Below are 26,575 nucleotides of genomic sequence, written 5' to 3'. Positions count from 1 at the left end.
TGTGTATGTGTGTCAGTGAGCGTGTGTGTGTGTGTTTGTGTGTGTGTCAGTGAGCTTGTCTGTTTTGAGCTTGTGTATATGTTTGTAAGTTGGTCTGAAGTGCATGTGTGTGTGTCAGTGAGATTGTAGTGACCATGTGTGTATCAGTGAGCTTTTCTGTAGTGAACTTTGTCTGTAGTGAGAATGTGTGTCAGTGAACTTGTCTGTAGTAAGCATGTGTATTTGTGTCAGTGAGCTTGTCTATAGTGATCATGTGTGTCAGTGAGTTTTTCTGTAGTGAGCATATGTGTGTTTGTCAGTGAGCTTGTGTGTGTGTGTCAGTGAGCTTGTCTGTAGGGAGCATGTGTGTGTCAGTGAGCATGTATGTAGTGAGCGTGTGTGTGTGTCAGTAAGCTTTTCTGTAGTAAGTTTGTGTTCGTATACCAATGAGTTTGTCTGTAGTAATCTTGTGTGAGTGTCAGAATTTGTACTAAGTTTGTGTGTGTGTACGAGTAAGTCTGTTAGTGAGCCTGCTTGTGTTTTTATATCAATGATTTTGTTTTCCACGGCTGCTTTGTATCCCTAGTCCAGCCATGCAAAAAAAGGGGCCGAGCATGGATTACGGTACAATTATGCCCCTCCTGAACAATTCCTGCGGACGCCCATGCGTACAATAATGGTGTGCCAGGGCACTCCTGGCACCATAATCACTACAGCTATCTGTAATGGTTATGGTGCTCAGAATGTTGCTTTAATGGTACCATGCCATAGACATTCGGATATTGTCATTCAGTAGGACCCTTGCAGAGCACTGATTTACATAAAGCTACAGCTCCATGAACACGTCCTCAGAATTATCCAGGATTTTGCAATGTGTTTTAACACGATTAATAGTTCTGTTGTGATCTGTAGAGCATTTAGTGCTCATTTATTTATTTCAACTGCTTTGCATATTGAATAATTGAATGTAGAGAGTATACGTCATAAATGTCTTCCCTCTTAATTACATTATTTCCACATTGTGCTTTCTCCACGTGTGAAATTTCTTTATTTTATTATACCGTTATTCATCATTCCTCCTAATGCTTTCTGGAGGTCACTGGTATCACTGTAGATGCATGTGGATATGTGTGTGCCTTTTTAAAGCTTCTTTGATTATCTACAACAGATATTATTATTATTTTTTCATATGAATCCAATATACTGCTTGCTAAGCTGTCTTCTTGTATATGGTTCAATCTATTCAGATAATGAGGAAAGGGGTAAGCAAACCGTAGTATGATAAAAGAATAGCCATATAGGAAGGGTGCTGGGTTCCAGCAATACCAAGTACCAGCATGCCCATGGAAGTGACGGATGAGCATACTGTGGATCTGTATGTCATAAATGTGTTCCCTCCATGCCACCTGCAGCCATTTTATAACCCTTCTTCCTTGTTTTTCTTCCTTTTTTTGATGCCATATTCCCCTCATATAATTCAAGTGTTCATGCAAGGTTCTCGTTTCTCGTTTTCTGCAAGTTTATGCCATCTATCTCCAAAATCATGTTAGCCCCCACCTTTAGGTCTGAGTCCCCTCCAGAGAAGGATTAACCATAAGGTGACTTGAGGCAGCCAACTAGGGCTCAAGAATTATACAGGAACCCTGAATTTGCTTGGCCCTATTCACTATCCTTATTTGAAGTATGAAGGGAGGTGGACAAATCTTGTAGCCTGCCTTAATCATTCTCTGCTCGCCTGACCTATATTCATTCCCTCATTCCAAACCATCTCCTTCACTGTTTGACACCTTTTCCCGTTCTTCATTCCCACCCTTCTTTATGTACTCAGTGGCATAACCTGTCCCTCTGAATGTAAGGCTAATTCCACACATACAAGGCTATAGCATTTGTTGATAAAGTGCATTACAATATTTAATGCAATAGACAAAAATATGAATGTATGTATTTGTATGTAGTGTTGGCATTTGAATGCAGATTTATATTTGTATGTACTGTTGCTATTTGAAACCAGTGGTGTACTTGTGTATACTGTTTGTGTTTGAATGTGTTTGTATGTACAGTTGGTGTTTAATTGCTGGGTGCACACACTACCCTGCACATACACACTGAAACACACACACAAATACACACATTGACTCATACACAAACACATATACACACTGAATCATAAACACTGACAGACACACAGTTACTTACAGATACACTCTCAATGACAGACACAGAATCTCTCTGATTTTAAACACACTCACTGACAGATACACACATACTCACTGACAGACACACACTTATTTATAGACTCGCTCACTAACTGTCATGCCTTACCTATGGTATCCTCTTACTTCCTGGTTCCACGGAGCCTAGCCACACCCCTTTATGACACGGTCTGCCTATTTAATCTGACTGCACCAGCTGATCAAGGCTGGATTATTGAACTACGTTCCTTACTCACAACCCGGCTACAACTTCGTTGTGAAAGCCTCTGCTACCAGACCGGACTGAAAGACTCTGCAAAGTTCCCTTCACCTCTCCTCATCCACGACTAAAGATTAAACACTCTTCATACGCCTCTGAGGAGATCTCGGGAACCAGTGTTCTATGTGCCGGAAGCTAAGTAAAACCAATGTGATAAGAGTTGCATCTAAAAGCTGTTATTACCTGTCTCCAAAAGTCCTTCGGTAAAAGCAATCCCGTTACAGCTAACTTCAACTCATACTTCATATCAGTTATCTGCATCTGTCTTGCTTCAGTTAAAGTATGGAACAGCTATTGTAATTACTTATCGCCTAAACCGTTAACTCTACTAAGAGACTCTTTATTGATTCAGTGTCTGCAATTTACTATCGTTTACTCCTTAAAGCTACAGTGCCTGTAATTGTGGACTTCAGTTATCATTTACTACTTAAAGCTACAGTGCCTGTAATTGTGGACTTCAGTTATCATTTACTACTTAAAGCTACAGTGCCTGTAATTGTGGACTTCAGTTATCATTTACTACTTAAAGCTACAGTGCCTGTAATTGTGGACTTCAGTTATCATTTACTACTTAAAGCTACAGTGCCTGTAATTGTGGACTTCAGTTATCATTTACTACTTAAAGCTACAGTGCCTGTAATTGTGGACTTCAGTTATCGTTTATTACTTAAAGCTACAGTACCTGTAAATTGGAATTAAAGTCTTCACCTTTTACTTTCTTTAATAAATATTCAAACTATACGAAATCTGCAGTTGTGTTCCTTCATAACAAATGTTTAGACGTGACAAAATAATCCAGCCATTGTAATGGATCCAGCAGATTTCGATTCTACTATAACTACGCTGAATCAAAGAGTTAATGCACTAGCCCAAAGTGTGCAAGACCTGCAAGTTACTAATGAAAGACTTCTCACTTATATCAGAGATTTACAAACTCATACTCCTCATACTACTCTGCACTCGGCTAGTGATCCTGCTGTGTGTAACCCTGAAAAGTTCTATGGAGATCGTTCCAGATACAGGGAGTTCCTCAACTCTTGCAAACTTTTAATTGCTTTGAAACCTAGATCCTATCCTACAGAAAGAACTAAAGTTTGTTCGGTTATTTCCTTTCTAAGAGGTGAACCTATGTCATGGGCTCATTCCTTTCTGGAAAACGATGACCCCATTTTAGATTCACTAGATTAATTTTTTGAAGCCATGTCACTTCTCTATGAAGATCCTAACAAACAAGCTACAGCTGATTTAACAATCAGAACACTACAGCAAAGAAATAGACCCGTTGAAGATTACATTGCTGAATTCAAAAGATGGGCTATAGAAACGCAATGGAATGACATCACATTGCGCAACCAGTTTCGAATTGGTTTATCAGAAGCTGTAAAAGATGAATTATCTAGAACAGAACTCCCTACTAATTTGAACGCTCTAATTCGCCTATCAATCAGCATTGACAGAAGATTAAGAGAAAGAAAGGCCGAAAAAGCCCTTTCACATTCAAAAGACCGCAAACCTTTTACTCCCTCAAAAGCTCCAGAAAAAACTTCTTTACCAAGTGAACCTATGGAAATAGGGATAATAAGAAGTCCCCTCACTCCTGAAGAGAAAAATCGAAGACGTATGTTAAACCTCTGCATGTATTGTGCCTCTCAAGTTCATTTAGTCTCTGATTGTCCTTCATTAAAATGGATAAAAGGCAGAAGGCAGTCTCATGCCTCTTCCATCCTAAGTGTACTTCCCTCTACAGCAAATACTCAAATGTCCCCTATCGTTCTTGTATTACAGTGGGACAATAAAAGAATCATAACCAAGGCTGTTATCGATTCCGGTGCAAATGGAGTATTCATTGACTCAGCCTTTGTAACAAAGAATAAAATTCCTTGTGTTCGTAAAAGAACTTCTGTACCTGTTAAAGTGATTGACGGGTCCCTCATCTCATCGGGACCAATACTTCATGAATCCGTCCCTCTAAAAGTAACCATCAATCATACTCATACGGAAAGTCTTATATTTGATGTTATCTCATCACCATTTTTTCCTATTATATTAGGGATCAACTGGTTAAGGAACCACAACCCTCAAATCTCATGGTTTCCTTTCTCTCTCACCTTTAACTCACATTATTGTAAAGAAACATGTTTACAGCAAATTCCAATTCTTCAGTCTACGAAAGAACCAGCTAAAACCTCATGTTGTTCTGACACCGAACTGGAGTCTCCTCCTCCTACAGTCATTGGTGAATTAAAGAGAAAGTTTACAACAGCTCCTATCCTTCAACTTCCAAATCCTTCATATCCTTATGTCCTTGAAACGGATGCTTCGGAATTTGCAATTGGAGCTGTCCTTTCTCAACACAAAACTCCTCAAGAACCTCCTTCGCCTAAAGTCATTGGAATTTTATCTTCTCTTATTGACGACATTAAAGGTCTCAGTGAAGATGCTCTTGAACTTCCTAAATCAATGAAATTATCCAAGAAAAACGGTCTCTACTATTTTAAAGACCGGATTTATGTACCTCCCTCTCTCAGAATTAAAGTACTTGAATTTATTCATGATTCTCCTCTGGCAGGTCATCCAGGTATGAAAAGGACCCTTGAATTGTCTAAAAGATACTGTTGGTGGCCTCGTCAAGACCAAACTATCGAATCTTATGTCAAATCTTGTTCTGTATGCCAACGATCCAATCAATTGTCCTTGTTGAAGCCTCATCATCCTGACCCTTTCCAAAGAAATGTCACTACTTCTCCTGATCCCATATTGGTCCAGGGTGAAGAAGAATACGAAATTCAAAGTATACTGGATTCAAGGATCCATCGTGGCTCCTTACAATACCTCATCAGATGGAAAGGATATGGAATTGATGAAGATACATGGGAAAACTCCTCTGTCGTTCATGCTGATAAATTGATTTCCAAATTTCACAAGCGTTACCCTTCTAAACCAAGTCAATAGCACCCAGAGGTTGCTCATTAAAGAGGGGGTACTGTCATGCATTAACTATGGTATCCTCTTACTTCCTGGTTCCACGGAGCCTAGCCACACCCCTGTATGACACGGTCTACCTATTTAATCTGACTGCACCAGCTGATCAAGGCTGGATTATTGAACTACGTTCCTTACTCACAACCCGGCTACAACTTCGTTGTGAAAGCCTCTGCTACCAGACCGGACTGAAAGACTCTGCAAAGTTCCCTTCACCTCTCCTCATCCACGACTAAAGATTAAACACTCTTCATACGCCTCTGAGGAGATCTCGGGAACCAGTGTTCTATGTGCCGGAAGCTAAGTAAAACCAATGTGATAAGAGTTGCATCTAAAAGCTGTTATTACCTGTCTCCAAAAGTCCTTCGGTAAAAACAATCCCGTTACAGCTAACTTCAACTCATACTTCATATCAGTTATCTGCATCTGTCTTGCTTCAGTTAAAGTATGGAACAGCTATTGTAATTACTTATCGCCTAAACCGTTAACTCTACTAAGAGACTCTTTATTGATTCAGTGTCTGCAATTTACTATTGTTTACTCCTTAAAGCTACAGTGCCTGTAATTGTGGACTTCAGTTATCATTTACTACTTAAAGCTACAGTGCCTGTAATTGTGGACTTCAGTTATCATTTACTACTTAAAGCTACAGTGCCTGTAATTGTGGACTTCAGTTATCGTTTATTACTTAAAGCTACAGTACCTGTAAATTGGAATTAAAGTCTTCACCTTTTACTTTCTTTAATAAATATTCAAACTATACGAAATCTGCAGTTGTGTTCCTTCATAACAAATGTTTAGACGTGACACTAACAGACACACTTATACACACACTCTCAATGACAGACACACAATCTCACTGATTTGAAACACTCACCGACACACACTGAAAAAACAACAACTCACTGACAGGCACACACACACACTCAATAACAGACACATCATTTCACTGTTTTTAAACCCACTCACTGGCAGACATACACTGACAGACACACACACACACACATTCACTGACAGACTCACACTCTTAATGACAAACACACACTCTCACTTATTTCAAACACTTAATGACAGACACACACATACAGGCACACTCCCATATTTACACATTCTTGCACACACACTCACAAATTTATTTTATTTATTGTGGTTTTATTTTTTTCAGGCCCACGCAACCTCCCTACCTTTGGGAGAGCTGGTGTGGGTCTCCCTACTGGGGTCTGTGGGGATCATCCCCTAGGGGTCCAGTCGCTCCTGTAATATTCTAGTTCCTCACTGCTGTTTAGTGATGTCGGGGCCAGAGTGATGTCATATGCTAGCTCCCAGCATCTCAGAAGTGCACATTGGAACAGTGATGAACTGGAAGAACATCAGCGCTCCCCCAGCGTTTAATATTGGCAGAGGAGGCACCTGCAGTCCAGGTAAGCAGGTGTCTACTTTGCCTTAATAATTAAGCACCAAATTTGGGAGCACCCTGAGCTGGCCAGCAGACCACCTCAATGGCCCACTGTGACAGGCCATTGGACTGCTCCTCTCTGCGCTCCCCTCCCCCAAATTTGCACCCAGGGCAGCCACACTGTCAGCAAACCCATAGGCTTGACAGCTAAACAAGAAATTGTCAGGAATATCGGGCCATAATAGCTTAGTTAGAAGAAGTCAGAGAATTTTTCAAAATCAGCTATGTAACATTATCTTTCCCATTCTTGACAATTTACCATTTAGTGAACAACCTTCACACCTCCATGCATCTAAAGCCTTGCTTTACCAGATTCCATACTTTGCGACATGCTGGGAGAATCGAATCAAAAAAATGGGTTGATTATCATCATAAATAAGTGCACATTTACCCAGCTCAGCACCTCGAATCATTGTAAAAAGAATAATGTCCTCTTAAATTTCTTCCCCAGTAATTACAGTATTTTTGCATTGATTTTCTCGGTGTGTGCTCTTTTTTTCTACAATTATTGATAATTCCGACTAATGCTTTCTGGAGCTCAGTGGTTATTGTTGTTTATGCTTGCAACCTTTTTTATATTTTTTTTGTGATGTCTAAAGTAAATATCTATTTATTCATATAAATACAATATTGCATGCTTCATGTTTCTTATAATAGATTTCTGGAGGCTCAGAAGCCTGGAGAGCTGCTCTACGAATCATGCTTAGCATTCTTATTGGCTGCAGATTGATTTATGACTCACATCCCTTCCAATATTGATGCTCAATTTACATTCCGTTTATGGTCAGCAACAATGTAAATAAACATTTACATTTTCCTGGCTAATTTTCTTTCCTGGCTTATAGCTGGACTTAAAGGGAACCACTATGCCCAAATAAAAAAAGAGTAACAATTACAGTTTAGTAGATATACCCCCAATGAAAACATCCATGCATATTATTATACATTTTTTCATTAGCGGTAAATCTAAAACCAGCTTGAGATCTCTTGAATGAAATCTTTGCAACCCTCACCTACCTCCCCAGTTCAGATTTTCTGTGGCTGTCCAATCACAGACTTCCCACTTCAGCTCAATGAGAAGTATTTGCAAGGCAGGTGCAGGGCCGGATTAACATAGGGGCTGATGGAGCTGCAGCTTTTTTTTTTTTTTTTTTTTTACACACTACTTGTAGGTTTGCCACCTGACTGGTATTTTACCGGCACAGGTGGAATTTGAGGCTGCTAGGCCGTGCCGGTATAGTAGTAATACCGGCAATACAAATGCAGATATTTTTCTCAGTATAAACATAGATTACTCTACAATACCAGCACAGATTAGTAGGGGTCGCTGTATGTATGGAGAGAGGCAGGGATAGAAAGTTACAGCATATCCCTGCCTCTCTCTACTCACTGATCCATGGGGGAGCAGCTACACAGCACAGAGAGTCCAGACAGCATCTCCCAGCCTGCAGAGACAGACTACAGCTCAGGGAAGTGTGGGATGGGGGGAAAGGCAGCAGGGAGACATGGGGACACTGAGACACTAGGGGACGCATGGGGACACTGAGACACTTGCAGACACTAGGAAACATGGGGACACTGAGACACATGCGGACGTTGTGAGAAATAGGGACATTGGGAGTGTCTCAGTATCCCCATGTCTCCCAGCCATTGTCCCTAGTCTCCCAGTGTCCCCTAGTCTCCCAGTGTCTGTGTCACCATGTATCTCAGTGTCCCTAGTGTCTTATTGTCCCCATGTCTCCCTGTGTCCCCAAATGTCTGTGTCCCCATGTCTCCCAGTGCCCCCATGTCTCTCAGCCAGTGTTCCTAGTGTCTGTGTCCCCATGTCTCCCAGTGTCCCTAGTGTCTCAGTGCCCCGTGTCTCTGTGTCCCCAAGAGTCTGTGTCTCCATATCTCCCAGCTAGTGTCCCTAGTGTCTCAGTGTCCCCATGTCTCCCATTGTCTCCCAGCCAGTGTCTCAGTGTCCCCATGTCTCCCAGCCAGTGTCCCTAGTGTCTCAGTGTCCCCAAATCTCTCAGTGTCCCCATGTCTCCCAGTGTCTGTGTCCCCATGTCTCTGTGTCCCTAGTGTCTGTGTCCCTATTTCACCCAGTGTTCCCAAATGTCTGTGTCCCCATGTCTCCCAATGTCTCCTTGTCTCCCAGTGTCTCCATGTCTGTATCCACAAGTGCCCCCATGTCTTCCAGTGTCCCCAAGTGGCTCAGTGTCCCCGGGACACTGAAAGAAATGGGGACACTGAGACACTGGGAGTCTAGGGGACTGGGCAACATGGGGACACTGACACTGAGACACTGGGAGACAGTGAGATACTGGAAACAAGCCATCTATACAACAGAATCAAACTGTGAGTAGTTTGTTGGTGATTTTACAGAATTTTCTCTTATGTCACTCCTTGTGATTTACATCATGTAATATCACACATACATAATAAATTATACAAATTATTAAGGCCGGATTTTTTTTTCAAGAAAGGTTGCAACCCTAACTACTCTACACATACTCTTGCTTAAAGGAACACTATAGGGTCAGGAACACAATTATGTATTTCTGATCATGTTATGTTAAAACCACCATCTAGCCCCCCTGACCCCCCCCCCCCCCCCCCCGCCTCCCTAAATATAGTAAAATCTTACTTGTATTCAAGTCTGCAGCTGTTGGCTCTGCCCCTGTCTGCCTCTGAACTGACTCTGTCTGCTGACATCATCAGAAATGGTGGTCTGAGACAATTACAATGCTTCCCCATACGATTGGCTAAAACAAAGAGGCAGATCAGGGGCAGAGCCAGCACAAGTCAAACATAGCCTTAGCCAATCAGCATCTCCTCATAGAGATGAATTAAATCAATGTATCTCTATGAGATAAGTTCAGTGTCTGCATGCAGAGGGTGGAGACACTGAATGGCAGTGCTGCACACTAAGCAGTACTGCCCCAGGAAGCACCTCTAGCAGCCATCTAAGGAGTGGCCAGTGGAGTTATTTTCTCTGAAAAGACAGTGTTTACTGAAAAAAGCCTGAAGTGAATGATTCTACTCACCAGAACAAATTCAATAAGCTGTAGTTGTTCTGGTGACTATAGTGTGGAAGCTTAAGAGTTTTGTTCCCAGAGTTTGTTGTTAAGAGGCATAAGAGGGTTGTATGGGAACAAAACTTGTGTGGACTGGCTGACAATAAAATTAGTTAAGGTGATGCAGACTTTGGTCTCTCTAGCACTGTGGCATGTCCCCATGATGCTTGGGAGGTATGACTGTTTTAGTGTTTTTGGTCGATAAGATTCTGTAATTAGGCCCATCATAATTGTCAGCACCAGGCCCACTGAGCTCTTAATCTGGCCCTGGGCAGGCACTCTGGGCAATCGCTGCCTGTAGAGTTTAGCTCCACTGAGCTAAATAACCAGGAAGTAACAGGACTCGTCTGATTGACAGCGAAAGGGGTGTAACCAGGTTAACTTATAAAAGTGTAAATTTCTATTGAAATCTACATTTATTTGTAAAACAAAAAAATAGGACACACTTTTCACACATAAAACACTTCAGTAAGCTAAAGTGCTTTAGGGGTCTGGAGTGACCCTTTTAGTATTGTGAAGCTTTCAAGTTGGATATGTAGTGCAGGAGCACATGCACTCTAAGCTGGGTTGGATTTTGCAGAGTGACCAAAGTCAAGTCATTGGAGTGGCAGGCAGGAGAGGGGCAGCACTGGCAGTACAGATTGTGCAGTCTGTACCTGTAGTGGGAGTTAAGTGAGTAAGTCACAGCGCGGCTGCTGGGTTGCCATGGCAACTCTCTAGATCAATCAATGTGCACCAGATAGGAGAGTTTACTGTGGTCTGCATCCTCCAGATGTGCAGACCACATGCTCCCCTACCAGCACTCTGTCACAAACCTGCTCAATAATTAAATTGTATATTCAAATTCACTCATTATAAATGACAATAATAATAAAAATATAATGTGTGCTAAGGTTCAAGTCACATTACAGCCTCACACACATTCCATTCAGGCAACACCATACCTTGTATGTCTGTGTGTGTACTGGGGTTGCAGTGTGTGTCTCTGTGCGCGCTGTGGATGCAGAGTGTGTCTGTGTGCTGGGGATGTAGTGTGTGAGTGTGTCTGTGTGCGCTGGAGATGCAGAGTGTGTCTGTGTGTGTGCTGGGGATGTAGTGTGTGTCTGTGTGCTGGGGATGTAGTGTGTGTGTCTGTGTGCGCTGTGGATGCAGAGTGTGTCTGTGTGCTGGGGATGTAGTGTGTGAGTGTGTCTGTGTGCGCTGGGGATGCAGAGTGTGTCTGTGTGTGTGCTGGGGATGTAGTGTGTGTCTGTGTGCTGGGGATGTAGTGTGTGTGTCTGTGTGCGCTGTGGATGCAGAGTGTGTCTGTGTGCTGGGGATGTAGTGTGTGAGTGTGTCTGTGTGCGCTGGGGATGCAGAGTGTGTCTGTGTGTGTGCTGGGGATGTAGTGTGTGTCTGTGTGTGATGGAATTTGGCTTCTTTTGTGCAGCACACTGTGTGCAATGCAGCCAATCATGCCACTTACTCAGGGCTCGAGTCCTGCAGGAACGCGTGGGAACGGCATTTTGTAAACATTTATGTTTGTGAGTGTGAGTCTGGGAGTGTATCTGTGTGTGTGTGTCTGGGAGTGAGTGTGTGTGTGTCTGGGAGTGTGAGTTTATGTGTGTGTGTCTGTGAGTGTGTGTCTGTTAGTGTGTTTGTTTGTCTGTGAGTGTGTTTGTGTGTGTGTCTGTGAGTGTGTTTGTGTGTGTGTGTATGTGTCTTTGTCTGTGAGTGTATGTATCTTTGTTTGTAAGTGTGTGTCTGGGAGTGTGTGTGTGTGTGTGTGTCTGGGAGTGTGTGTGTCTGGGAGTGTGAGCTTATGTGTGTGTGGCTGTTAGTGTGTTTGTCTGTGAGTGTGTGTGTCTGGAAGTGTGTGTGTGTTTGTCTGTGAGTGTCTGGAAGTGTGAGTGTGTGTATGTGTCTTTGTCTGTGAGTGTATGTATCTTTTTCTGGGAGTGTGTGTGTCTGTGAGTGTGAGCTTATGTGTGTGTGGCTGTTAGTGTGTTTGTCTGTGAGTGTGAGTGTCTGGAAGTGTGTGTGTGTCTGTGAGTGTGTGTATGTGTCTTTGTCTGTGAGTGTATGTATCTTTGTCTGTGAGTGTGTGTTTGTCTGTGAGTGTTTGTTTTTCTGTGAATGTGTTTGTCTGTGAGTGAGTGTGTGTCTGTGAGCGTGTGTATTTGTCTGTGAGTGTATTTGTGTGTGAGCCTGTCAGAGTGTGTGCGCATGAATGTCATCAGTATGTGTGTGTGCGTGCGCGCGAGCGTGTGTCTATGCATACAAGTGTATCTTTGGGGGCGGATCTCGGGTGAGTTCCCACACTTTCCCCCCCAGGACTTGACCCCTGCACTTACTGTTGCTGTATCCGCAGTGGTGTGACATCTGGCTGGAGTGGAGTGTGGACTACCTCCTAGCTCCGCTCCTCATGTCCTCACCACTGCTTGGCCAGTCCTGACTCCTTCCCTGCTCTGGCTACCGACTCCAGTAAGGAGCTCTGTGCACCTTACTCATGTGCTGCAGTCCCCCTCTGTGTCTGGCTATCTGCTGCTCCGACCAGGAGACAGCTTAGCCAGTCCACAGCCCTGCATACAAGTGTGTAACTAAAGTAACTAAATACTGCACACTTTAGTGAACAGCACTGCAACTTTTTCTTGGCTATTGTAGTCAATGTGTGTTTTCTTTGCATATTTACTCTCATAAATATGCTGACCTGTCTTATTTTTTTTAACAAAATTTACAATAAATTGCAAATTTTTGAAAAATTTCCATTTTTACGAAGACCTATTGAAATGTATATAATATTTCCTGTCGTGGTTAAATAAGGTAGCACAGCATCGTACAGTTTACTGGGGTTCTATACAAGCACTGGAAACTGTAGCCTACATCCCTCTCCCTCGCACCTATCACCACATGTGCTCTGAGCCGGTGAAATGGACCAATTAAAGGCTTCTCTATGAGAAGCAGGCCCGGACTGGCCATCGGGCATACCGGGCAAATGCCCGGTGGGCCGCGATGGCCGTGGGGCAGAGGCCGGCAGGGGAGATCACAGGATCTCCCCTGCCAGCCCCTGCAGGGCCAGCGCTACCCGAGCGCCGGCCCTGCTGTGTGTCTCCGTGGGCCGTTGGGGAGATCAAAGATCTCCCTCACCGGCCCAGAGACACTGACAGGCGGCCGCCGGCAGGAGAGGGTGTGAGGGAGGTAGGCAGGCGAGAGGACCGGCGGAGCTCTAGCCAGCAGCTCCGCTGGGTCCTCTCGCGAGGTGATCTCGCGAGAGTGAACTATAGCCTTCAGGCTAAAGTTCACTCTCACCACTGGACCACCAGGGAAGGAAGCTGCACGGCACCCCCCACCCCCCAGGCAGAACGGATCCCCCTCTCCCCACAGGCAGAACAGATCCCCCCCTCCTTCCAGGCTAAAAGGTAAGAAGGGAGGAGGGGGGATATAACTTTTTTTTATTTTTTATTAATAAAAAATATATATTTAAATGTAAATAAAATATACATTCACACTCACACACAGCACCCAAACACACACAGCACCCTCAAACACACACAGCGCCCTCAGACACACACACACAACACCCTCAGACACACACAGCACCCAGACACACACAGCACCCCCAGACACACACACAGCACCCCCAGACACACACAGCACCCCCAGACACACACAGCACCCCCAGACACACACAGCACCCTCAGACACACACAGCATCCTCAGACACACACACAGCATCCTCAGACACACACACACAGCACCCTCAGACACACACAGCATCCTCAGACACACACACAGCACCCTCAGACACACACACACAGCACCCTCAGACACACACAGCACCCTCAGACACACACAGCACCCTCAGACACACACACAGCACCCAAACATACACAGCGCACTCAAACACACACAGCACCCTCAGACACACACACAGCACCCTCAGACACACACACAGAACCCTCAGACAAACACACAGCACCCTCAGACACAAACACAGCACCCTCAGACACACACACACAGCACCCCCAGACACACACACACAGCAACCCCAGACACACACAGCACCCCCAGACACACACAGCACCCTCACACACACAGCACCCCCAGACACACACACAGCACCCCAGACACACACAGCACCCCCAGACACACACAGCACCCTCAGACACACACAGCACCCTCAGACACACACAGCATCCTCAGACACACACACAGCACCCTCAGACACACACAGCACCCTCAGACACACCCACAGCACCCAAACACACACAGCACCCTCAGACACACACAGCACCCTCGCTCACACATATACAGCACACTCCCACACACACACATATATATATATAAATAAAATAACCCTCAGTGAGTTAACAGACAAAGAAAATTAGAAACCTAGAATGTGACGGCACATAAAAACACCCTCACACACAGCACCCCTCTTACATACACACACACTGCGCCCCTCACGCATACAATATGTCCAAATAAATATATATATATATATATATATATATATACACACACACACACTAAAGCACCCCTCACACTGCACCACTACACACATTACGCTCCAGATACACGCTAGATCCCTTACCCTATATGCACTCTTAATCCTCTACACACACACACACACACACAATCTCCTATACACACTCTGGGTCCTTTACACAGTAGATCTCCTACACACACACTACATTCCTTGTCAGCAAACACATACAACATTCTCTAAACACACCCTCTCTACAACCCCTACACACACTACGTCACCTATACACACACACTTCAACCCGTATGCACACACTCGCTACATCCCCTATAACACTATGCTCCCTATACACACACTCTCTACAGCCCCTAGCCACACATATTACACCACAAACAGAATTGAAATTGACCTATTTACACAATACCACACCACACTCTACACACACGCAATCCCACAAGCAGGCTCCATACACATGCACCATACACTTTCCTGGCCCTTTTGTCCTCTGGTATCCCACTTGTGGAGACACCAGAGACAATTTAAAAGCAAACTCAGCGCAAGCATGTTATTAAATTTGCTTGCGCTGCGCAGAACAAATTCAGGGCCTTTTTCTAATGCCAGAGCTCTTCAGCGGGGCTCTGCGCATTGAACTAGCATGCTCACTTTGAGAGGGGCTGTGCTTGTCATTAGTGATGACAAAACACACCCTCTCTGGCCCCACCCCCTTCTTAGGGGGCCGCTCTGATTGAAAAAATGCCCGGGCCTAATTTTTTTCCCAGTCCGGCCCTGATGAGAAGCATGTGATTGGACTGCAGGATGCCGCAGTGACGTTGCACGGGGAGCTGATGTCAGCGCCTGGAGGTTCATGAAAGTAAAACACTATGTTTAGCAGGCTGTACTGCAAATGGAGAGGGTGACCTTCTTCATAGTGCCCAATAGGGCATTTTACACTGGAAAAGGCCGCTCCCCTCCCTCCCTACCAAAAAAAACAACAATATATAATAAATATAATTTATGACATTTTTTTTAAATTGTTATTTTTTTAAATAGTATAAAATATTTTAAATATAATAATAATATGATATAATAATATCTATACTAAACTAGTGCAGCTAAACAAAAATAGCTCATAATAGATTCACTTACCAGTTCTAAAATTCTAAAATTAGTTTTTTTATATATTTTATAATTTTATTCTTAAATTGTTAATATTTATTTCTATACACGAGAGACGCAAAGAATGTCAGACATGCTCACAGATTTAACCTACATGATGATCAATAGATGCTACTATAGTATAGACAGAAAAAGGTGGACCATTGCATCATTCACTATGATACATAAATCCAAGTATATTTTGCCTCCTGTATATTCTTTATAATTTTCAGGAAAATATATTCCTGTCTTGCCTTTATGCAAAAAGAAATCTAAATTAATGCAATTCTGTCCGAGATAGAATCTCGTTTTCTAATAATGCAAATGAACCTAAAACATTTCATATCTTTTCATAAGCTTCCAAAACCAATACTGAAGAACGGAGATACTAAATTGTCCACCTGCAGGAGTGTGACAAGGATAATATAATTTTCCTTCAGGCACTATATAATGCTACACAAAAGCAAATATTATGGAGCCATAATTCATTCTTATAAATGTCTTCATAGACATAATATGCAGTAATCATGATAAGGCTGACATGAATTGTTTATGGCAGACCCATCCTGCTGGTTCACTAATAGCCAAACACAGAAAATATGGACTTTATATGTCCTACTAAATCCCTCCCAGCATCTGCGTCTGACAGATTACCATATTAAAACCATATAGGAATACTGGGTTTTGACATTTGGAACTTAATACGCAGTAAGTCCTACATATGTTTTATTGGAATTATATAAAGTGTATTCAGGTATTCAATTAGGAAGACGGGTGACTACACCCGTGTTAATATTTAGGAAACCTCTTAAGCAGTGCTACCTACTGGTTTTTGTACCCGGAAGATTGCAGGTAAAAGTCCATCCAAAACACTAAATGATCAAATGTTTCAACGTTTATTCTTTTTGTACATATTCCCTCATTCCACAGCAACATCCTCGAGCTTTATCCATTGAATATCACATACTCATATTTGATTGGACAATAAGACACTAAGAGATGCTGTAATTTAAAGTAGGAAGTATTTTAGAACGAAGGAAGTGGGATAGAGGGGTTTAAACTACAGAATATTACAAAACAAATAGGAATATAAAACCTTTACGTAAAATATTAAATACGTTAATATCTAGATATTTGGAATTTTAGAAGATAAACTCAATTTTCCAACAGACATTATTGCCTAATATTGCATGATTATATTAATGATCTGTTTAGCCCAGGGGTAGGCTACCTTCAGCACTCCAGCTGTTGTGGGCTACATGTACCATCATGCTCTTACAGCCATAATGCTGGCAAAGCACCAGGTGAAATATAGTCCTCAACATTTGGAGTGCCGAAGGTTTTCTATCTCTGGGAGGCAGTGGGACGTTTTTGGTTGGTGTAGCATGCAGGAGCAGGGAGATGGCTATACATTTGGACAAGTTGGTGGTTAAAACATTTTGATGGCAAAATAAATAATGTCATAACATATTGTGAGCAGAGGATGAGAGTCCAATGCGTCCTAACATTAGGTATATCGGATTTCCCCCAGGTAGTTGTGAAAACAGTATAGTCCAGTAGGTGGCACCAGGTGTTACAGTTTAATGTACTTCAATTACTTTTCAAACACAAGCAGAAAGAAAACAACATAAATAACATATAATAGCAAAACATCTTTTCCGAATGTTATTCCAATGGATGGACTCTGCAATTTCATTTGAACGCAACTTTATTTTAGTATTTCTAGGAAAATCGTATTTACCATTACTGTAATACGGAAAGAATAGGAACATAATTCTAGCACCGGTAAAATAAATTATTGTATGTCTTTTCTTGGGAAGTGCAAGGACATTGAATCCTTCAAGCTACTTTCCAAAAAGTTTTTTGAATTGTTATTTTTCCGTGTTTTTTATAAAACTAAGAAATAAAATAGTTGTAAATCTTAGCGAGTTGGCTAAGCTTTGGTAGTAAAGGTATTAGAAACAATCTCCCTAATTATAAGTGCCAAAACCTCCGCTGACTAAGTGCCCGACGCGCATTTCGCCAAAGTGCTGGCTCTTCCAGTTTTATTTTTCGTTTACAATTTTAGATTGGTGTGGCTGAGGGTGTTGGGAGTAGGGCTTCCCCTTTGGTTTGAAAGTCCCATTGTGGGTGTGTGGGAGATACTTTGGAGTTCTAGATTTTTTCAAGAGGTGCCCTCAAAGGCACGATAGGGTACTAGCTATCAAGGATAGGAAGGGTTTTAAGATAATTGATTAAAAGTGATGTTTTAATATTATTATTTCACAATAGGATTGCTCTCCTCCTTGTAGAGGGTAGACTGGAGAGGTACCTATATTGCCTTACCTCTCAGTCTCCCCTTGAGCTATTGTATTTTCGTTTTCATATATTAACCGTTCCTTTATTATCTGCTGATTCATGGCATGTCACTCAAGATGAAGCAATAATTGAGAAGACAAAAAAGCATCCTAACACCTACAGCTTATTAAAGTGGTTATGGATCAGGGAATGTGATGGTAGTCCCCATCACCAGAAACTTCAGACAGACTATTGATGTAGAAGTTTTGGGGTGTTTTTGTCAAAACCCAGAACTTCTGCTGCTATCTTTATGGCAACGGTAGAAGACTGCAAACTCTGGGGTGGGGTGGGGTGGCTAAGCCTAATCTTCACAAACTATCACTGTTGTCCAAGCATGGAGAGATTTTAAGCCTAAACAGTATATTGACAACCCTGTTTTTTGTCAGACTGCTTAAGAATGGTTTAATAATAAAAAATATGTTTTTAAAAAGACTCCACCATAACCACTATAAAGAGCTGTATAATAAAACTTTAATTTCACTTTCATTCCAAGCACCATAATCACTACAGCAAATGAATGTCCGCTCCCCATGTATGTAGTTTAACCATTTTAGAATGGTGTGACTTCTTGCCTGGGACCTGTCGGATGCTGCTTCTTGCTTCTATTCAGTCTTCAGGAGGGCCAAAAGCTATCTGCCTGAGCTAAGCCTAGGGGTGCAGAGCTTAGCTCTTTGGGTGAGAGTGATAAATTGGCGATCTCAGCAGACCCTGCACTAGAAGAAGCTGACAGTTCTTCTGGAGGCTACAGAGAGTTAGGGAACAGCGCCTATCACAACCCAGATAAAAAGTCAAAACATTCCAAAACAGTTTGATTACTTACACAGTGGGTTTATCAGGACATTCCTGGAACCATAACCACTACAGTGCACTATAGTGGCTATGGTGCTTTAAGTGCTCCTTTCAGATAAAAGTTTTTGCCTATCTGAAAAAACATTTCCAATTTAAGTATAGTTTGATTATTAATTAATTAATTAATTATATTCAATATATTTGTCTTTCAGAGGAGATCCAGATAAGTGCGATATCTGGGGAAATAGCCCACTACATCATGCCGCTAACAATGGTCATGCCAACTGTGTGGCATTCCTGGTTAATTTTGGAGCCAATATATTTACCATGGATAACCAATTCCGTACACCACTGGATGTGGCTGCTTTAAAAGAACGCACAGACTGTGTTCAGATTCTGGATGGAGCTGCCAATAAACAAGTATCCTTAAACCCCAAAAAAGTAGCACGATTGAAAGAGCAAGCTACTAAAGATGCCGAGAGGAAGATTAAGGAATGTGAAAAGCTACAAGACAGACATCAGAGTCAGATGAACAAGAACCATACAAAAAAAAATACTGGAACATTAAGTTCCAAAGGAACTTTACCGAGCTCTACTGGTGCTCGTGTCCCAACTCCATCTACCATGTCCACCCTAACTAAGGGATTGAAGGACACACTGCAGTTGAAATTAAAAAAGAAAGATAAAAACACACTAGATAAAGGAACAACGAGCAACATAATCTTTGAAAAGGATGAAAATAGCAGTGGCCATCGTACTAAGGTAACGGATGTTTTCAATGAAAATGATGAAGATAACACGAAGATTGGAGATGACTCTTCAGATACAACAGAATCTATTTTCAATCGCCCTGGTCTTGGGAATATAGTTTTCCGGAGGAATCTAGCTGCTGATGTTAATATTAACTTTAACAGTACGTCCACCTTTCAAGATGATTTTGGTTTCAAAGTTCAAACTGAGTTGTTTACAGATGAGGCAGAGAATGGTAATGACTTAGACACGGACAATGGATTCAACATAACTTGGAATGAAGATGAGGTGGAATTGGATGAGGAAGGGGAGACATCTCCTCTTCAAGTCTTTTTGGCATCACATGGTTTACTTGAATTACTCGGCATACTCATGAGGGACAAAATTGACTTGGATTCACTTTTGATGTGTTCTAACGAAGACTTGCAAAGCATTAACATACAGCTTGGACCAAGAAAGAAGGTTCTCAATGCAGTAGATAAAAGAAAGCAAGCCCTGGCTAAACCAGGAAAGATCAGTGACACTAAACTATAACATTCCAATTTGCCATGTTCTTTAAAATATCCAATATTATATTCAGTATACTGTGGCTAGTCAATGTTTGGGCATATTTTCCAACTCTATAAATGTAATTTCCAGTCTTGAAGGTCCCATGAGAAGCAAATTATCTACCTTACAATTATGCCACCATCTCTTTTTCAGAACTCCATGCCTCATATTCTTCATCACCTCCCGTTCTTTAAACTCCATTGTTATGCCATTCAATCCTACCTAACTTATACCACAAAATAATTTTGTTCTGAAGGCAGAACATCCCTAGATTTTCTTCCTAACCATATGCCCCACCAACTTCGAAACCACACTTCCTTATTTCCATATATTCTCATCAGTAATTTATTCTATGTGTCAGTTGATCATAAAGCGTTGCATATGTAAGACCATATCACAGCCCATTGTCTGGAGTTCCCTTAGATATTGAAACCCATCATCTGTGCTTCATGCCAGTGATGCACATGATTACCTCTTAGCACACACATTTGAACAATTTGTGCGTAAGTTCCAATCATTGGCTTTTCCTAGCCTAGTATAATAAAAACACCTTCACTCAATTTCTGGGGAATTTTTCAATTTAATAAGAGTGCAGAGTTAGAGGCATATATGATATATTGATATAAATTATTACATTTCATTTTTTGCCTTTTGATTTTAATACGATTTACCACCTACAGAACTAATTCACCTTGCACATTGTGCATCGTCTCCATTATGTGCATATTATTGAAATGTCACTTTTGATTGAAACCGTCATATGGTTAAGATGTAACAATTAGATAAACACAATCAATTTTTATTTTATGATGTGAAGAAAATGAACATTTAGAGTAATGACCTGCCTATAAACAATGTAAGATTCCAAGCAGTCATTCATTCTTCAAATATGTGGAGACATTTATTTAAAGAAAAAATTAAAGCAAAGAGCTGATCATTAAGTCTAATGGTCTACCTCAACTCCAAGAGACAAATCTGTTTACATCTTTTCTAAATTGTCATCTAGCTGGAGAGCATTGTCCTTTAGAAACTATTGTAGAATTCCATCATCTAAGAAACAAACAATTACTGTTTGTATCTGTCAGCATAATTGTCGCTTCTATTTTGTGCATGAATATGGTTTGAGGTTGTTAATCTCCTATAAACCTGGTAACTGTCACAAATGTTACCGTACTTATTGAACTGACAGGTACAGAGTGCAACAAAATAATAATTTCAACTCGTTATTAACCATGATTGTTTATGATATCAAAACGTTTTGATCTTTAAAGGGACACTATAGGCATGTGCTGACTCTGCCCCTGATCCTCCTTGACAGTCTTAATCAGTACAATGCTTTCCTATGGACCTGATGATGACAACCAAGCAGGCAGATCAGGTGCAGCGACAGCAGCAGACTGGAATAAAGGTAAGAGTATACTATATTTAGGCAGGGCAAGGAGTAGTCAGGGGGGCTAGATGGTGTTTTAGTACTATAGGGTCAGGAATACATTTTTGTGTTCCTGACCCTATAGTGTTCCTTTAAAGATGCCATGTCTTGCCAATTTAGTGATTAGCATAACAATTTGTCTTGACATAAGGTCTGCACAAACATATTATGATGACCGTAAACAATGTAATTGATTCTAACAAGTTTAAAGGAACACGCCAAGCACCAAAATCCCTACAACAAGCAGTAGTGATTATGGTGCCATTAGTCCTCTAGGGCCACCCCTCCCCCAATTGTAAGTAGTCAAATATGTTAGAATTCCAGAGAATCACTCCATACTTCCAATAGAGAACCGTAAGGTCCAAAACTCTCATTTTTGTATTCCTATGCTGTAGAATTGCTTTAAACAGGCATAGTCATGATTACAGATGTCAGGAGAATAGGCAGAGCGTGTGGCTACCTACACAGCACATGTAACAGACATGATGATATTTACAATTATAAAGAAAATGGAATTCGAATCAAAATATTTCATTATTCTTTCCATCCTTTTAAACAGTGTTTTACAGTAATAGTTTGTGCTTGACTTAAATCAACTAAACCTACAGAGAACAGAGATTTTTTTGTAATCTCAAGTTATAGGAGGCAGATTCACATACCTCCCAAGTATTCTTTTTTAGAAGGGACAGTTCCTTTATAGAACTCTAGTCCTCTTTTGTATAATTCTAAATTACCTTTTCAATTACATAAATCAGGGCTCTATAAAAGACCTAGCCCTCACAACACTCTGGTATGAGAGGAACAGATGCATGGTATAAAGCCACAGGCACCCGACAAGACCCAGTGTAGTTGTCAAACCATACTAAAATAAGTCTAACTATTTACCTTAGTACCAGGGCACTCCTGGTTCCACAACCACTACAGTGGGCTGTAGTTGTTATGGTGCTTGCAGTGTTCCTTTAAGATGAAGGTTTCCTTCTTTGGACATACAATCCAATATTTCACATCACCAAAATGCTCTACTTAAAGGACCACTCTAGGCACCCAGACCACTTCAGCTTAATGAAGTGGTCTGGGTGCCAGGTCCAGCTAGGGTTAACTAATTGTTTTATAAACATAGCAGTTTCAGAGAAACTGCTATGTTTATCAATTAGTTAAGCCTTCCCCTTTTTCCTCTAGTGGCCGTCTCACTGACAGCCGCTAGAGGCGCTTGCGTGATTCTCACTGTGAAAATCACAGTGAGAGCACGCAAGCGTCCATAGGAAAGCATTATGAATGCTTTCCTATGTGACCGGCTGAATGCGCGCGCAGCTCTTGCCGCGCGTGCGCATTCAGCCGACGGGGAGGAGAAGAGGCGGATCGGAGGAGGAGAGCTCTCCGCCCAGCGCTGGAAAAAGGTAAGATTTAACCCCTTTCCCCTTTCCAGAGCCGGGCGGGAGGGGGTCCCTGAGGGTGGGGGCACCCTCAGGGCACTCTAGTGCCAGGAAAACGAGTATGCTTTCCTGGCACTAGAGTGGTCCTTTAACATATACATATAAAGTTTATATAGAGAAATATACTTTAGAAAATGTATTCCTTTACTAATAAATGTATAGTTAACACAATTGTGTAAATATACTGGTTATGATAATTACCCAGTTTAGCTCTGGAATTAAGACATTGAGCTAGGAATTTATATTAGGTATTGTATTATGTAAAAAGCAGATGCTATCTGACGGTTTTCAGTTTGGTTCCAGGAAAAAGCAAGTGTGAAGATCATCTGTCCAAACACAAGAATATGAAATGATTTGTCTAATATTAATATACATATCTGTATAATTTTGATATTTTGGGTACTACATTCACTAGCATTGTATCGCATCTACAACAATGATTAGTTCTCTATATGAAATGTACAAATCTCATCTACAAAACTATTTAAAAGTATTTATTTAATAAAAGAAAATTAGATATCTTTTTGATATGCAGTTCGCTATATATTTGTCTTGTACATCATTAAATAAGAAACAGGGAAAGGTTTATTGCGTGAAAAAAAGAGATCGTTAAAAAATTAATGGGGCAATTGCTGTTTAAATCACATGTCATTTTCTAACCTTTGCGTTAATTTTTACTAGCTTGAAGAGTGCTAAATTAATTGAATCTTTATTAATTCTCATTATTTTTTGTCCAAGAATCATATACAAGTTTTGCAGAAACAGTGTCTTCGATTGCCATACCTACAAAATAAAAAAAGACAAAATAAAAATCTGAAATCAGTAAAATAGAAGTTAAATACATATTGTAATAATTCAATTTGTTATTGTATTGATTATGCTTTACTTCCTGATGTTATGTGAATAAACGTTTTAAAAAAATTCCAACATGCGCAATCTAAGTTATTCCTTCTTAATAGAGTCATTTCTGCATATTACACACATACACATATATTATATACATATAGTTAAAAAGTCCAAATAGTGGCACGATGTTTTTGGCTTGTGTGCTCAGTCACTGGCTTACAAAATCCACAAATAATATTATTATATATTATTATTATTATTACTGGTATTTATATAGCGAGCGCCAGCATATTCCATACGCTTTACAATATTATCAAAGGGGGAGATTTAACAATAAATGAGACAATTACAAAAACTTACAGGAACAATAGGTTGAAGAGGGCCCTGCTCAAATGAGCTTGCAGTCTATACGAGGTGGGGCGTAGAACACAACAGGACAGGAGGTAGCAATCAAACAAGGTGGAGTGAAGCAGAGCTGGAGGAGAGAATAGAGTGCTGCCCTTTAGGAGAGAACAAGGGACAGGTATGTGAGGTAGAGGTTACTCTGGGAGGCCATAAGCTTTCCTAAAGAGTTTTTGAGGCACTTTTTAAATGATTGAAGACTAGGGGGAGCTTGATGGTTGTAGGCAGGCTATTCCAAAGGAAAGGAGCCACCCGCGAGAAGTCTTGCAAGAAAGGAGCCACCTGCGAAAAGTCCTGCAAGCGTGAGTTGGCCGTACGCATGTAAGCAGCAGACAGGAGAAGGTCATGGGCAGAGCGGAGAGACCGAAAAGGGACATACCTGCGGATCAGTGAAGAAATATAGGAGGGGCTAGAATTGGTCAGTGCTTTACAGGTGTGGATTAATACCTTGAATTTACTCCTGTAGGATACAGGAAGTCAATGTAAGGACTGACAGAGGGGAGAGGTGTGAGAGGAGCGACAGGAGAGGAAAATCAGTCTAGCTGCAGCATTCATTACAGACTGTAGAGGGGCAATACGACTTGTGGGAAGACCCATTAGGAGAGAGTAACAATAATCCATGCAAGAGATCACTAGAGCATAGACAAGCTCCTTAGTAGCACCTTGTATAAGAAAGGTGCAGATGCGGGCTATGTTTTTTAAGTGGAATCTACAGGATTTGGTAAAAGACTGGATGTGAGGCTCAAATGTGAGGCCAGAATCAAGTATAATGCCAAGACAGCGCGCTTGCAAGGATGGACTGATGTGGGTATCACTCACTTGAAGGACGAACAAAAGAGGAGGATCAGTATTAGGAGGAGGAAATACCAGGAGTTCAGTTTTAGAGAGATTGAGTTTCAAAAAACGGGAGGACATCCAATCAGAGATGGAAGAAACGCAAGCGGAGAGGTCCGGGGAGGAGAGTTATATCTGAGTATCATCAGCGTACAGGTGGTGTTGGAATCCAAATGAGGTAATAAGTTTGCCAAAAGAGGCAGTATAAAGAGAAAATAGAAGGGGACCAAGTAAAGAGCCTTGGGAGACTCCAACAGAGACAACACGGAGGAAGCAGGTATCATTAGAAAAGGAGACACTGAATGAGCATTGGTAAAGATAGGAGGAAAACCAAGAGAGGACAGTGTCACAGAGACCGAGTGATCAAAGAGTTTGGAGAAGAAAAACATGGTCAACAGTGTCAAAGGGCGCAGAGAGGTCAACAAGAATTAGTATGTGGTAGTGCCCTTTGGATTTAGCTGTGATTAGGTCGTTAGTGACGTCAATAAGAGCAGTCTCAGTAGAGTGGAGGGGGCAGAAGCCAGACTGAAGAGGGTCAAGTAGAGAGCTGGAATTGAGGAAACAAGTCAGACGGGTAAAGGCAAGTCGTTCCAGAAGATTTGAGGAAAAGGGGAACAGGGATATAGGACGATAGTTAGAAGGGGAGGAGAGGCCAAGAGATTTTTTTTTTAAGATAGGTACTACAGTAGCATGTTTAAGGGCAGCAGGGTCAACAGCAGAAGAGAGAGAGAGCAGTTGAAGATGTATGTTAAGGAAGGCACAAGACAAGAGGAGAAACATCTGATATGGTGAAATGGGACAGGATCAAGCGGGAAAGTGGTGGGGCGAGAGGAAGGGAGAATTGCAGCCACCTCCTGTTCAGTAGCCTGGGAGAAAGTCTGAAGGGTAGGAAAGGCATGATCCATGTGTGGTTGAGAAAGAGAGGGGCAAGGTGGTGACAATTCTTTCCTTAGCTGTTCAATCTTGTCGGTTAAGTAGCATGCAAAGCTATTGGCTGTAAGGTTAGTTTGAGGGGTGGCCACAGCAGGGCAAAGAAGGGAGTTACAGGTATTAAAAAGATGCCCTGGATTGTGGGAGCATGAGCTAAAGAGGGAGTAAAAGTATGACTGTTTGGCAAGGACAAGGGCTGTGCTGTATGAACACAACACGAATTTGTAGTCGAGGAAGTCAGACTGAGTGCTTGACTTCCTCCAACAGCATTCAGCTGAACGGGAGCATCTCTGCAGGTAGGGTGTTGATTTAGTGTGCCACGGTTGTGGGCGTGTTCTCCTCAAGGTGCATGTTTGGAGCATGGCTGCAGCGTCCAGGGCAGAGGTGAGGGTAATGTTATATGAGGAGATAGTCAGTGAGGGACAGGAGAAAGTAGGGATGGATTGAAGTTGGGAATCAATATTAGCTGATAGCTGCTGGAGGTCAATATAACTCAGATTTCTTCTTAGTTGAGGGGAGTTGGGTTGAGGATGATGGGGTAGGGGCTATTGAGAGTAAATGATAAGAGGTGGTGATCTGAGAGAGGAAAAGGAGTGTTACAGAGATTAAAGATTGTACATTCATGAGAGAAAATAAGATCAAGGGTATTGCCAGCTACATGGGTGGGGGATTTAGCCCACTGTGATAGCCCAAGGGAGGAGGTCA

At 41.8% G+C, this 26,575-nt stretch overlaps 2 protein-coding genes and 1 long non-coding RNA gene across 3 annotated transcripts in view; 1 reads left to right on the top strand and 2 right to left on the bottom strand.

Moving 5' to 3' along the window:
• ANKS4B (ankyrin repeat and sterile alpha motif domain containing 4B) overlaps window positions 1–20,289 on the top strand; it is a 29,909-nt gene extending 9,620 nt beyond the window's left edge. The window contains exon 2 of the mRNA XM_063430374.1: window positions 18,910–20,289. Within this exon, the coding sequence (XP_063286444.1) occupies window positions 18,910–19,981 (1,072 nt within the window). The 3' untranslated portion in view covers window positions 19,982–20,289. The remainder of the gene's footprint in view (window positions 1–18,909) is intronic.
• Window positions 20,290–20,911: 622 nt separating this feature from the next.
• On the bottom strand, window positions 20,912–23,224 carry LOC134571787 (uncharacterized). Its single transcript, XR_010085208.1, has 2 exons — window positions 22,958–23,224; window positions 20,912–22,459 (listed from the first exon to the last, which is right to left on the bottom strand). It is a non-coding gene; the product is annotated as an uncharacterized LOC134571787 (long non-coding RNA).
• Window positions 23,225–23,331: 107 nt separating this feature from the next.
• The window catches only part of CRYM (crystallin mu), a 43,433-nt gene continuing 40,189 nt past the window's right edge, over window positions 23,332–26,575 (bottom strand). Inside the window, exon 8 of the mRNA XM_063430373.1 lies at window positions 23,332–23,641. Coding sequence (XP_063286443.1) covers window positions 23,571–23,641 — 71 coding nt within the window. The 3' untranslated portion in view covers window positions 23,332–23,570. The remainder of the gene's footprint in view (window positions 23,642–26,575) is intronic.

Source organism: Pelobates fuscus, chromosome 8 (genome assembly GCF_036172605.1).
Source record: "Pelobates fuscus isolate aPelFus1 chromosome 8, aPelFus1.pri, whole genome shotgun sequence".
In the NCBI taxonomy this organism is placed as follows: Eukaryota; Metazoa; Chordata; class Amphibia; order Anura; family Pelobatidae; genus Pelobates; species Pelobates fuscus.
The sequence above is the reverse complement of the archived record's forward strand: the minus strand, read 5'-3'. Positions and strand labels throughout refer to the sequence as shown.